Here is a 12,698-nt window from a genome sequence, read left to right as displayed (position 1 = left end):
ATATCTAGAAGCTTGGTTTAGAATTTTACTGTACTATAAAATGTAAACAAATGCAAAAAATAAAGTCAGAATTGTGAGAATTTCAAGTTTTTATCTCTCAAAAACTTTGAGATATAAACTCACAGTTGCAAAAAATAAAGTCAGAATTGCGAGAATTTTAAGTTTTTATCTCGCAAAAACTTTGTATCTCGCAATTCCGACTTTTTTCTCACGAATGCGAGTTTATTTCTTGCAATGCAGACTTTTTTCTCAGAATTGCATAACATAAATTCGCATTTTCAAGTTATAAAGTCAGAATTGCTAGATAAAAACTTTTTGCTTGCAAATGCGAGTTTATTTCTCACAATTCTGACTTTTTTCTAGCAATTCTGACTTTTTTTTCTTGCAAATGCTAGTTTGTATCTTGCAATTCTGACTTTTTCTCTCGTAATTTTGACTTTTTTTCTCAGAATTGCGTGATACAAAATCGCAATTTTGATTTTTTCCTCAGAACTGTGAGACATAAACTAACAATTGTAAAAAAAATAAGTCAGAATTGCGAGAATTAAAAAAAATTGCTGTATCTCGCAATTTTGACTTTTTTATTGCAATTCTATCTCGCATTTATTATTTTTTTGCAATTCAGATCTTTTTATTCCTGGCAATTATGACTTTTTTTCAGAATTGTTAGATGAACATGTAATTGCGAGTTATAAAGTACAGCTTTGAGGGCAAAAAATTCTAATATGTTCTCAATTCTAAGAAAAATATCACGCAATTCTGAGAAAAATAGTCAAGTGTAATCATTTCTAAGTTTTAAAACAAGGAAATGTTATGGGACAAAAAAAAAATTGCGGATGCTATGCCAAAATGGCTGGGACTTTTATTTCAGTAAAATCGTCTGGGCTTTTATATTGAAAAACGGCTTGTTTTATTTTTGTCGCGAGCTTCACACTGCTGTATGAGGGAAGCGTGTGCGGTCAGTGGGCAGGTAAAAACACACAGCGTTGAGGGAGCGGAGAGGGTATGTCTGTATTGCTGAAAGACCGAAAACAAAGCCATTACCGTCGACTTGTAAAAAGAGCTTACTTTCCTATCTGACTAGTAATTAAATGTTTTCTTTACTCGATTTGGACACATTATTAACGCAGATGAGCTGACGTCTTTTAACGGTTCTTCGTAGCATTAGCAGCGGCGCGGCGTGGTGCAGACCAAACAGTTAGCCGAGCGTGTTAGCATCTGCTTGTTTTTACTCTCCCGTCTAATCCAACTCTATACAAAACCGAGTGTAAATGCATAAATATGTCGTAAATATGTAATTTCACTTGGGTTAAAACGATAAAACAACGATATAATCACTCGCATGAGTCTGTGTGTCTGTTGCTAAGGGCCATTTCACAGTTGTGTGTGTGTTTTTAGTACGTCACAAAGATTGATACATGACGGTGGTAACGAATTCAAACCGGTACAGCGATTATTTTTAGTCCGCGTTTAGCTTAACGTTAGATATTTCCGTTGCTCAAAATGCACCGAGCTCCCTACCTAGACAGCGTTTTTGTCCGAACTGCTTGGTAGGAATAGCCAACTATGCGATCTAAATAGGCGACTCGGTAGGTTTTGAGACGAAGTCCTTAAAGGCATAGACCTAAAAATGAGATTTATCAGCCTAATATCGTTTCCAGCATTTATCACGTCTTTATTTTTTCTTGAACGGTCCCTTTAAGACCGATATGCTGTTTATATGTTGTTGCAGGCGTGTTTTATTTTTTTCAGGAGTGGGTTTGGGTGGGTGTGTAAGTGGACACCAGTTCAGACTATGTTTGCTTGGCTATATTTAAGTGCTGGACAGATAGGGGGGTGATAGTCTTACATGAGAAGTACAGTGCTGTGAGTTAAACTAGCCCATGGCCCGCTGCACCTGTCACCAACTCCTTCGTACACAGATGTCTTGGGAATATGTTTTTATAGTCTTGTGTTTGTATCTGTAATAATTTGTTTTCTCCTCTCCTTCAGATTTTCTATTTTGTACATACATTATTTTGTATATACTGTTTATGATGACTTCAGTGGTCACTGATGCTGCCAGGGGCAATCGGGACAGAGCCCTACCACAAACCACACACACCTCACAGCCACAGAAACAGAAACAGGTGAGGAAAAACACACAATTCGTCAGTTAGGTGTGCCTCTGAGGACCAATGTGTGATGACTCTGTTCTGATGTGCAACTGTCTCATCTGCCTCTAGGCCACAGCCGAACAGATGCGACTCGCCCAGGTGATTTATGACAAAAATGATGCAGATTTTGAAGGCAAAGTCCAGCAGGTGAGCAACACCAAAATCTACATGGGTCAGGAATGCTATGACCAGAATTGTATTTTAATGGTTTATTTCTATATTCCAATACGGAGGACAAAATCTGATTTCCAGTACGAATGACGGAATTGCAGAATCCAGTCATAAAAATGGAATTTACTGTAAAATGCGGAATGTCCGTATAAATGGATAAATGAATGAAAAGTGGGGCTGTACACATAATCAAATCGCAGTATTCTACTTTTAATGTGATTGTATATCTACTTTGAATATTAAAGTCTACATGGCTATGTGTGAATAAGTATGTGAAGTGGGCAAAACTAAAAGTTTATGCTTTCTTTTGTTATAATACATTTGTTAAATCATGAATCACAGAATCAGTTTAAATTAAAACAGAAAACAGAACGAAACATCCATAGGGCACTTTTGTTAAATGGAATAAATTTGTTGAATAACTTCTTAATTAAAATTGACAACACATAATTTCTGGAAAAAAAAAATCTATACTGCGCTTTTGTTAAATGAAAAAAAAAAAAATTGTTAAATAATTAAAATGGACAACACAATTTCTGGAAAAAAAAATCCATACGGCGCTTTTGTTAAATTGAATAACTGTGTTGAGTAATTAATTAAAAGACAACACAGAATTCTTTTGGGGAGAAAATCCATAGGGTGCTTTTGATAAATTGAATACATTTGTTGAATAATTTATTAAAACAGACAACAGCATTTCTGGAAAAAAAAATCCATAGGGCACTTTTGATAAATTGAATAAATAACTTGAATAATTACTTAAAAGATAACACAGATTTTTTTTGGGGGGGGGGGGGGGGGGATCTATAGGGCATGTTTGATAAATTTAATAAAATTGTTGAATAATTAAAACAGACAACAGCATTTCTGGAAAAAATCCATAGGGCGCTTTTGATAAATTGAATAAATTTGTTGAATGATTTAGTAGGGCTGGGCAATTTGGCTTAGAATCAAAATCTCGATTAATTGAACATTTTAACCCGATTACGATTAATGAACGATTATTCTATTAATTAATAAAATTATATTTAATTATATTTATATAATATTTATTTTTTTGCCCTCATAGTTCACTGACAAGTTTTGTACAGTAAATATGCTCACATATTACAAGCGAGAGATTTTTGGATGAAGGGTGCATTACTTGATTTTAAAATAATTGAAGGAAACACACTATCTACTATCTATGATTATTAATTGAACATCAGTGTTGAACAACTGAAATTAAAGCAAGCATTGCTTAAAACGAAAAGTCACATTTTTCTTAAATTAGTGAAAATAAATAACTTGCACTATTGGAAACAAAATAAATAATTTTCAATGTTTTTCATATTAAAAGTAGAAAATAAGCAATATCTCCTCTAAATAAAATTACCCTTGTATATCCTGTAAATACTTTTTACTGTATAAATACTGTTTAAGCTCTCCATCGACATGTCGGCGGAATAACGGAACGGAGCGCTTGTGTTTTTTAAAGGGAAAGTAATTGAAATAATCTTCCTGGAAAAATTTTAACGATTATAGGTTCTGAATGTCGATTTCGATTATTTTTCGATTAATCGCCCAGCCCTATGATTTAGTTAAAACAGACAACACAGAATTTCAGAAAAAAAATCTATAGGGTGCTTTTGATAAATTGAATACATTTGTTGAATAATTTTTTAAAACAGACAACAGCATTTCTGGGAAAAAATGTCCATAGGGTGCATTTGATAAATTGAATAAATTTTTGGAATAAATGATTAATTGAAGCAGGCAACACAGAATATCTGAAAATAATCCATAGAGCACTTTTGCTAAATTGAATAAATAAGTTGAACAATTAATTAAAACATCTGTGGGGCACTTAAATTGAATACATTTGTTAAATAATTAAAACCGACAGCACAGAATGTCTAAAATAAATAAGGGGCTTTTGTTAGATTGAAAAAAAAAAATTGTGAAATAATTAAAAGACAATGCAGAATTTTTCTAAACAAAATCAATAGGGTACTATAATTGTATAACTTTGTTAACTGATTATTTAAAACAGACAGCACATTTTCTGAAAAAATTTTCTCACTTTTTTATGTTAAATTGAATAAATTTGTTGAATATTAAATTGTTGGTATTATTAAATTAATTGATTAGGCATCCTTTTGATTTATACATGGTTAAACTATTAAAACAGAATCTGGAATTGCTGATTGTGCACAACAACAGCTGGAATTAGTGTAGTCCAAAATTAAGTAACTTTTTTAAAGCCAATTTACTTTAATGAATCAGTAAAAAATATTTAATCTTTCTAGACTCTTAGCTATTGAATCAGTCTAATGACTCTCAGTAAATCTGTTAGAGTGGTTCTTCCTTCGCAGCAGTTACTTTCACATTTCCAACTGAAAATAAATCAAGATGTTAATTTTTGTTTACTTTCGATTCAGACGAATCTGTCTCATTTCTGTCTGGTAGATAAAGATTCAGGGTTTAGTGAATCAGTCTAGCGACTCTCTCAATGAATCAGTCAGAGTGGTTCTTAAATCACAGCAGTTATTTTCACATTTCCAACTCGAAATTGATCAAGATTTATTACTTTTTGTTTACTTTAGGTTTAGACGAATCTGTATCATTCATGTCTGGTAGATAAAGGTTCAAGAATCACTGAATCAGTCTGGTGACTTTCTCAATGAATCAGTCAGAGTGGTTCTTTATTCACAGCAGTTACTTTCACAATTTCTAACTCAAAATGAATTAACATTTATTACTTTTTGTTTACTTTAGGTTCAGACATATCCATATTTTTATGTCTGGTAGATAAAAGATTCAAGAATCAGTAAATCAGTCTAATGACTTAGAATAAGTCAGTCAGAGTGGTTATTTTTTCAGAGCATTTACTTTCACATTTCCAACCCGAAATGAACCAAGATGTTACTTTTTGTTAACTTTAGATTAATATAATTTCTGTCTTGATCTCTTACCTTTTAGTTCTGAATCAGTTGAATGACGACTCACACTGAGTGGTTCTTGATTCACTGAACTGCAGTTACTTTCAGATGGAGCAGCATTTAATACACAGAGTTGTAGATCACTGACAAGCTACGCAAAATCTTGTTCATAATCACAGATCGCAGTTGATTATAAATGCGATATTGCATAGCTTGTCAGTGATCTGTGTATTAAAAGCTGCTCTATCTGAATGCACGTGATGGAGATTTTCACTACTAATCACAGAACCGCCTTTATAACAAGATGCGCATGACAATTGCATGTGATTTATCGTGCAGCCCTAGCTTTGTTGATAAAATTAGATTAGAGCTAGAAATTATGTTTTGTTGTATCTACAAGAGCTTGATTGCATTTGGTTGTGTTTGTCTCCTAGCTCATGGAGGTTGCAGGAAAAAATCAGGATGAGTGTATGGTAGCCCTTCATGACTGCAATGGGGACGTCAACAGGGCTATCAACTTCCTGCTGGAGGAGGTCACTGTCAAGGTGCGTGCTTGCAACAGTTGATCTTGTTTGACTCGTTTCTGATTCAGTGTCTTTTGTAATTGCATCAATTAGACCAGAAAAACTAGACTGAGTTAAAATAATGTCATGGAGCTTTTCCAACTTTCCTAGCCATCCATACTAGCTGCTATAAGTCTTTGATAAAGACCTATGAGTTTTATTAAACCCATCTGATTCCGTTTTGAGTTTTTCCTCATGCTTTCTCATGCACTTTGGTTGCACAGGACTCATGGGAGACAGTTGGCAAGAAGAAAAGTGTTGGAAAAGAAGGGACGGCTCCAGAGAGCAAGGAGAAGAGAGGAGAAAGGGAAGGCAGAGGCCGCGGGGGTCCAAACAGACGTGGCCGAGGGGCCAGCCACAACCAGGAAGGTGCGTCATTCTGTGCGTTTAATGTGTACATGTCCTAACTTGCATGTATGGATTGTGTTTTTGCATGAGGTGAGGTGTCTAATGACACTGCAGCATAATGTTGTCATGGTGATTGGAGATCAGGTGTATAGGCTTTCACTCTTCTCGGACTTTGTTTATTAGGGCGGTCGGAAGAGAACGGGTTTGATTCAGCTCCAGGAGAGAGAGGAGGAGACCGTGGACGCAGAGGAAGAGGGAGAGGTCAGTGCATTACATGCAGTCCAAGACTAATACACTGCTGCCCCCAGAAGTGTTTTTTTTAAGCGATAGCTCACCCCAAAATGAAAATTCTGTCCTTAATTACTCACCCTCATGTCTTTCCAAAACCGTAAGACCTTTGTTCATCTTTGGAACACAAATATATTACACAAAGATATTTTTGATGAAATCCGAGAGCTTTCTGACCCAGCGTAGACAACAACACAACTGACACATTCAACGCCCAGAAAGGTAGTAAGGACATCATTAAAATAGTCCATGTGATATCAGTGGTTAAACTGTAATTTCATAAAGCTTCGGGAATACTTTTTTGTGTGCTTAGAAACCAAAAATAATGGCTTTATTCAACAATTTCTTCTCTTCCCTGTCAGTCTTCAATGCGTGTTCGTAAATACCACAATGCTGAAAGGCTCTTTAGTGAACCCAAAATAATTATTTTATTGCATTCTAATGGTTTTTCATTGGAACCTTTATGCTTGACGCAAATTCTGCTATCTCAGACAGGGCAGGATGGGGCCTGCTCCTGTGTTGCTATTTGTGTCACTCTGAGCAACATTTGTAGGGCACTAAATGTGACTAATGCGTTGTTTAAAGCAGCTGCAACTTGAGAGGGGAAAATGGTGAGTGAGGAAGCAAGAAGGGGACTTATGTCTCTTAAAGGTGACCTATTATGCCACTTTTTACAAGATTTAAAATAAGTCTCTGATGTCCCCATTTACATTACATTTACATTTATTCATTTAGCAGACACTTTTATCCAAAGTGACTTACAATTGGGAATACAACAAGTGATTTATCCTTAGGAGGCAGATCAACATAGGAAGTGCTCAAAAATACCATATATCAGGCATTGTTAGATGAGTACAGAAAGGGAAGATCAAAAAAGAGAGGAGAACAAAGGTTTTTTTGTTTGAATTATTGAGTCAAATAGTGTTGAAAAAGATGGGTTTTCAGCAGTCACTTGAAAACTTGAAAGAAGTCTGCAGAGTGTGTTTGTGAAGTTTTAGCTCGACATACCTGACAGATAATTTTTTATAGCACATCAAAATTGCCTCTTTTAGGGTATGAGCCCAAATGTGCTGTTTGTGTTTGTTCATTTAAATGCAATTTAGCTGCTTCTCCTGGCCCTATTTTCAAAAGAGGGCAGAGCTTCAAGAGCCAGCAAAACCAAAACAAGACAATCTCATGCACTGAAAATGTCAGAAACTCTCAGTAGCGTTGTTCAGCCTTATATGTTTGAACCGGAATCTGTTTAATTGTACTGTGCATAATAAATGCATGTTTATGAATTACACAGACGGGGGGCATGGTGTGATAAAAATAACAACAAAGCTAATTTCATGGTGCCATAACAAACTTTCAAAGTCCCACTTGTGATTATGAGCTTGACAAATTCAGGGCTCTGGACTCATTCTACCCACTGGTGGCACTTTTGCAACTAACTTTCTCAGTTGGAAGCAGGAGCACATAAATTGGTCAATTTTGGGATTAATCAATGCATGCTGAACTTTTATCGTAGTTTATAGTCAGGGGTGCACATAAGTTGTTTTTTAGCTTGGTTCTCATAAGAGTACCTGGAGATTTGGTTTATAGTGTGACCCATTAAATATAACTCAATTATTAATAATGGTGAATATCTTTGGACTTTAATTTCATTTATTAAAATAAAATAATAAACTAAATAATAAAGTGTGGTAATACTATAGTACTTAAAATAAAAAGGAGTATTAAATAAACTATTATTTTATAGTAAGCCTAAAAATAAAATGATATTTACTTTTTAATTTGAATTGTTTTAGCATTGTGATTTGAAACCTGCAGTGAATGGCCTAGAATTGTGCTTTCAGTCCGAATAGAAATCTTATGCAGTATTACAGTTTGTCGATATAAAATGCATTAACAGCTGCAACCATGTTGGTACACAAATGTGCGCTCTGAACTTATTTACACAGCGTAACCTCATAAAAGTGATTTTTATTTTGCATAATAGGTCCCCTTTAAAGGGGACCTATTAGGACATAATTTTTTCACATTTAATGAAAGTTAAATATTACATCTACGCTTCATATTCAAGAAGATTAGCTCATCCTAAAGGTACATGAGTTTGTGAAATAAACAAAAACCAGTGGCCCTGCAGTCTTGGTTTGTAATGGCACATGGACTAGTAAATATGTTTTTGACTTCATTTTTTCTTTCTCTTTGTTCTTTCTACTTGTTCTCTAAATGATATTTATGCTGGTGTGTCATCTCAGGTGTAGGAAGCCGAGGAAGAGGCAGAGGAGCTGGAATGAGCAGGTTCTCTCAGGGAATGGGGTTAGTGTTCACACTTTTGTCTTTCCAAACGCCATCCAAGGATAAAACATCTTTGTGCCATTTCCAAAAAAACTGGTTGTTGGTCATTATTCTCACTCCTCCTCCGTTGGCTTCTGTTTGACCAGTAGGACGTTTAATCCTGCTGACTACTCCGGCCCTGCTGAGGCAGGGGAGGCTGGAAATGAGACTACTGAAGGAGCAGGTGAGTGCCCTTTATTGATCCACATCCTGAATGCTGTTTCGTTAATAGAGCCAAAGGTGGTTCTCTTATACTTTTCACTTAATCATATCTGAAACCATTTTTAGTGCGGTGTCGATGTCAGATGAGCTGGTTTTTAGTCATATTGATTTCATGCGCCAGAATCTGTATAGATGGAAACTGTTAATGCTCATCTCTGATCCGATTTATGTAGTGCAAGTCATCCTCAAACCAAAAAGTGCAATTGGTGGTGTAAATGAGCATAATTACTAAGCGTTTTCTTTACCTCAACTGTGCTTTTAGGAGCCTGGAAGGACAGTATGGAAGATTGGGCGGCCGAAGACTGGAATGAAGATGTGAGTGATCTTATGAATGTTAGTGAGACTGGAAAACTTAATGAAGAGATATCCGTGTGTAACACTTGCTTCTCCAATTTTTATTTATTTATTATTTTTTATAGCTATCTGAGACCAAAGTGTTCACTGCTTCTTATGCGCTTGGCTCCAAGAACCACGTGCAGCCTGGACAGGGGTGAGTGATCCCCATGCATCAGCACTTTCCAGAATAAAGCTTTGATGTATACATGACTAGGAGTGCCACTTAAAAATAAAGAAACTTATTTTAATTAAGATATTTTTCAATTAAACCAAAGTCATTTCTTTAAAATGTAACTTTAAAAGTAATTTTACTGTGACTTAATTAGGGCTGTGCGATAAACCGAAAACACTAACTATTGTGCAATATAAATTTCCTCGATAAACGATAGCAAGAGTTCGATAAGTGTTTGATATAATGTTAATGCAGCAAAGGTGGAATGACTCTTTGAGTCTCGGCCACGCGACCACTAAACTTTGCTGTGAGGTCCAGTGTGAAGCACTTTAATTCAGCGAAGAACACAATAAATAATGTTCATAGCCAGATGACAAACAGGAGAGACACTGTGAGCAACGATACAGTCAGAAGGCTTTTTAATCTACAAACTACCATTTATCATAGATTTACTGTAGTAGCACTAACTGCACCGTGTTATTATCATAAATGTGGGTAATCGTGTCAAATTTGATTATGTTAATGTAGACATTAGGGCAGTAAAGATATTCAAACTAACCTGAATAAAACATGATAGATCACCCACGATACTCATGAAAAGAGTATTGTGTTTTCGGTTCATTTGAATGTCGTTACACTACTAATGTCTACATTAATAATATAATATAATAAAATATACTCTCTCCACCAACCCCACCCCCTGCTGAGACACTTCGAAAGCGGACGATGGTGCTGGTTTTGAATTGCTTGAATCACACTGAAAAGGAAGGTACCACTAAGGGCAACATGTGCAGAACAAATGTCATATAGGCTACACAAAATTATAATGGAGAACACGAACCTGACGTTTTCAGCGTCCACAGAAGGAGTTGCACATTCTGTAACTTAAGGGCTTCTGCGTAATTCTACACATTCCCGCAGATTTTACGATTATAAAGAGGGAAATTCCTGCAAACATTAAAGCTCTACAGCATGTAGGTTGAATCCAAACAGATTATCAGACCAGACCAGCCATTTTAAAACTCTCTGTGAGACAGATTGAGTGGAATCCTACTGCATCTTCCCCACTCTCTCAAAATGCACAAATGGCCTTGATAATATCCCGGTTGAGTTTGCTCTGCAAGCGAACTCTCGACTGTCAGATTGAGTTATTTGATAAATCATTTCCTTTTTGCTATTCCATTTTATTTATCCATAGCACATGCAATATTTATATGTAGCCCAAGTAATTTTGTCTGAGTTGTTTGCGTTAATTTGGCATTATTTAATTAAAATTTAAGGCCATATATTTTTGGTAACATTTTACAAACAATTTGTCTCATTTGGTAATGCACTGTTTAACATGATCTAACATGGCTATTATTATTATTGTTGTTATGATTAATTTAAGTGAGTCTAGTGTTCTTTAGCATTGCTGGTGCCATGCCATGAACCCTAGACTCACAGCAAACAGAACCAAACCGAACTGTGGCTCCAAAACCGTGCAATTGATGTATCATTACACCCCTTGTAGACATGTTTGAAGTGTATTGAAGGAGTAATGGAATATAATTACAGTATTTTTTTTGGTCATTAAATCTGCCTTTAAACTTGAAAGAAATAAAAATGTGACATTTATCGTGATAATTATCATTTATCGTGATAATTATCAATATCAACTAATTTTAAATGGGTAAAATGTATCATTTTTTTTTTAAAGATAATTTCCGATTTAATTACATTTTTATATGTATTTAACTGCAATTACTGCATTTAATTGAGTATGCTTCTGTTTTACATTGATGGTAGTTTTTCTATTTTGTTTTTAAGTGGCATGCCTAGCATTACAATAGAATTACTTAACCTTCTGAGGCATTATTAGTTATCGTACAACTTGTTTAATTATGAACAAATAAGATTCAGATGCAAAGCAGCTCAGCACTAGACAAAAGTGTCATTCAGCTCAATTCAGTAATGTAAGCTAGTGCTTAAACTGCACTGTATTACATCTTCAACAAGCAGTTAAGAAGAGCAAGTTCAGACATATCTGTCTACCTGAGTGCTCCAAAATATTTGGCGGGCATTCAGGTATGATTCCCCTCCCTGTCTCGATAACTTATGACTTATGTTTAGCAATTGAAGACAGAAAAGCAAACAGCCTTGCAAGCAGAAACAGATTAGCAGGCATAGGCAAGTGCATTATTGGAACAACCTCATTTTCTGCTTTCTATGTTGTGAAAGCAATGGCGCAGAACCCCATCAGAAATAAGCCTGATGTTTTGCATCCCAAAGCAGTGGCCTCTTTTGTAGTTGTCTGAAAGTGTTTCTGTGCTTCTCAGGATGGATCTGGGCTCTCTGTTGCCTAAGGTGTCTGAGGGCGACTCTGAGCTGGCCGGATTGGAGCCGTCATCCCCTGATACTCTCACCCAGAGTCTGGTGTTCACCAACTCTCAGCAGCACACCACCCGAACACACACACACAGCTACGCCTCTGCTGCTGCTGGCACTTATGCACATGCTGCATCGGTGAGAAAGCACAACCACATATAGGCAGTGAAAACCACAGTGCTTGACTCTGTGCTAGGGATGTAACTATCAAAATCTCACGATACGATAATATCTTGATATGAAGTCCATGATGCAATATTTATTGGGAAATTAAAAAAAAAATTGTACTTTAAAGTGGTAGTTGTTAAAACAGGCTTACAAAAACGCATCTCACTGCAAATCTAGTGAAATGCTCTAATCATCTGCTGTGAAAATAAAGCATAATTGTTGGCCGTTGCATTCTCAAATGGACGCTTAACTGACAGCACATGCAATAAACGCGTTCACTGCATTCACTGTGAACTGAGGTGCAGAAAACACGGGATCACAAGCTGATCGCCTGAATAAAGTGTGCGCTTCACGTTTCAAAGTGACTTGATGAAGGGATTAGGCCATTATTTAATTTGACCAATACTGTGCCAAAACATAATGGCCCAAAACAAAACTTTAACCTTTTATGCTAGAATAAGAAGTTTATATATTGTAAAAAACTCTTGCCTGGAAGACGTATTGTTTCATATTTTCATGTTACCACAATGACATCAAGACAGTTTTGCTTTTGCAAAATTGATAACACCATTACATCCCTACTCTGCACCTTCGGTTTTTGTTATAAGAAATGTCAAAAGTACCTGTACTTTGATACCAAGGAGGCGCTTAAGTCTCAAACTTT

General features: G+C 35.8%; 1 protein-coding gene across 4 annotated transcripts in view; it reads left to right on the top strand.

The window, feature by feature from the left end:
* The first annotated feature begins 948 nt into the window (after positions 1–948).
* Positions 949–12,698, top strand: part of ubap2b (ubiquitin associated protein 2b) — a 39,608-nt gene continuing 27,858 nt past the window's right edge. For 2 of the 4 annotated variants that reach the window (XM_073818766.1, XM_073818763.1), the window contains exons 1-11: positions 954–1,003; positions 1,993–2,129; positions 2,226–2,303; positions 5,683–5,793; positions 6,036–6,180; positions 6,343–6,420; positions 8,691–8,751; positions 8,877–8,953; positions 9,254–9,306; positions 9,411–9,481; positions 11,818–12,004. In XM_073818766.1, coding sequence (XP_073674867.1) covers positions 2,034–2,129; positions 2,226–2,303; positions 5,683–5,793; positions 6,036–6,180; positions 6,343–6,420; positions 8,691–8,751; positions 8,877–8,953; positions 9,254–9,306; positions 9,411–9,481; positions 11,818–12,004 — 957 coding nt within the window. In that variant the 5' untranslated portion in view covers positions 954–1,003; positions 1,993–2,033. Of the gene's footprint in view, positions 1,004–1,992; positions 2,130–2,225; positions 2,304–5,682; positions 5,794–6,035; positions 6,181–6,342; positions 6,421–8,690; positions 8,752–8,876; positions 8,954–9,253; positions 9,307–9,410; positions 9,482–11,817; positions 12,005–12,698 lie in introns of all 4 variants that reach the window. The other 2 variants (XM_073818764.1, XM_073818765.1) reach the window with 2 other exon arrangements.

The sequence above is a fragment of the Garra rufa genome, chromosome 15 (genome assembly GCF_049309525.1).
Source record: "Garra rufa chromosome 15, GarRuf1.0, whole genome shotgun sequence".
Classification (NCBI taxonomy): Eukaryota; Metazoa; Chordata; class Actinopteri; order Cypriniformes; family Cyprinidae; genus Garra; species Garra rufa.
The sequence above is the reverse complement of the archived record's forward strand: the minus strand, read 5'-3'. Positions and strand labels throughout refer to the sequence as shown.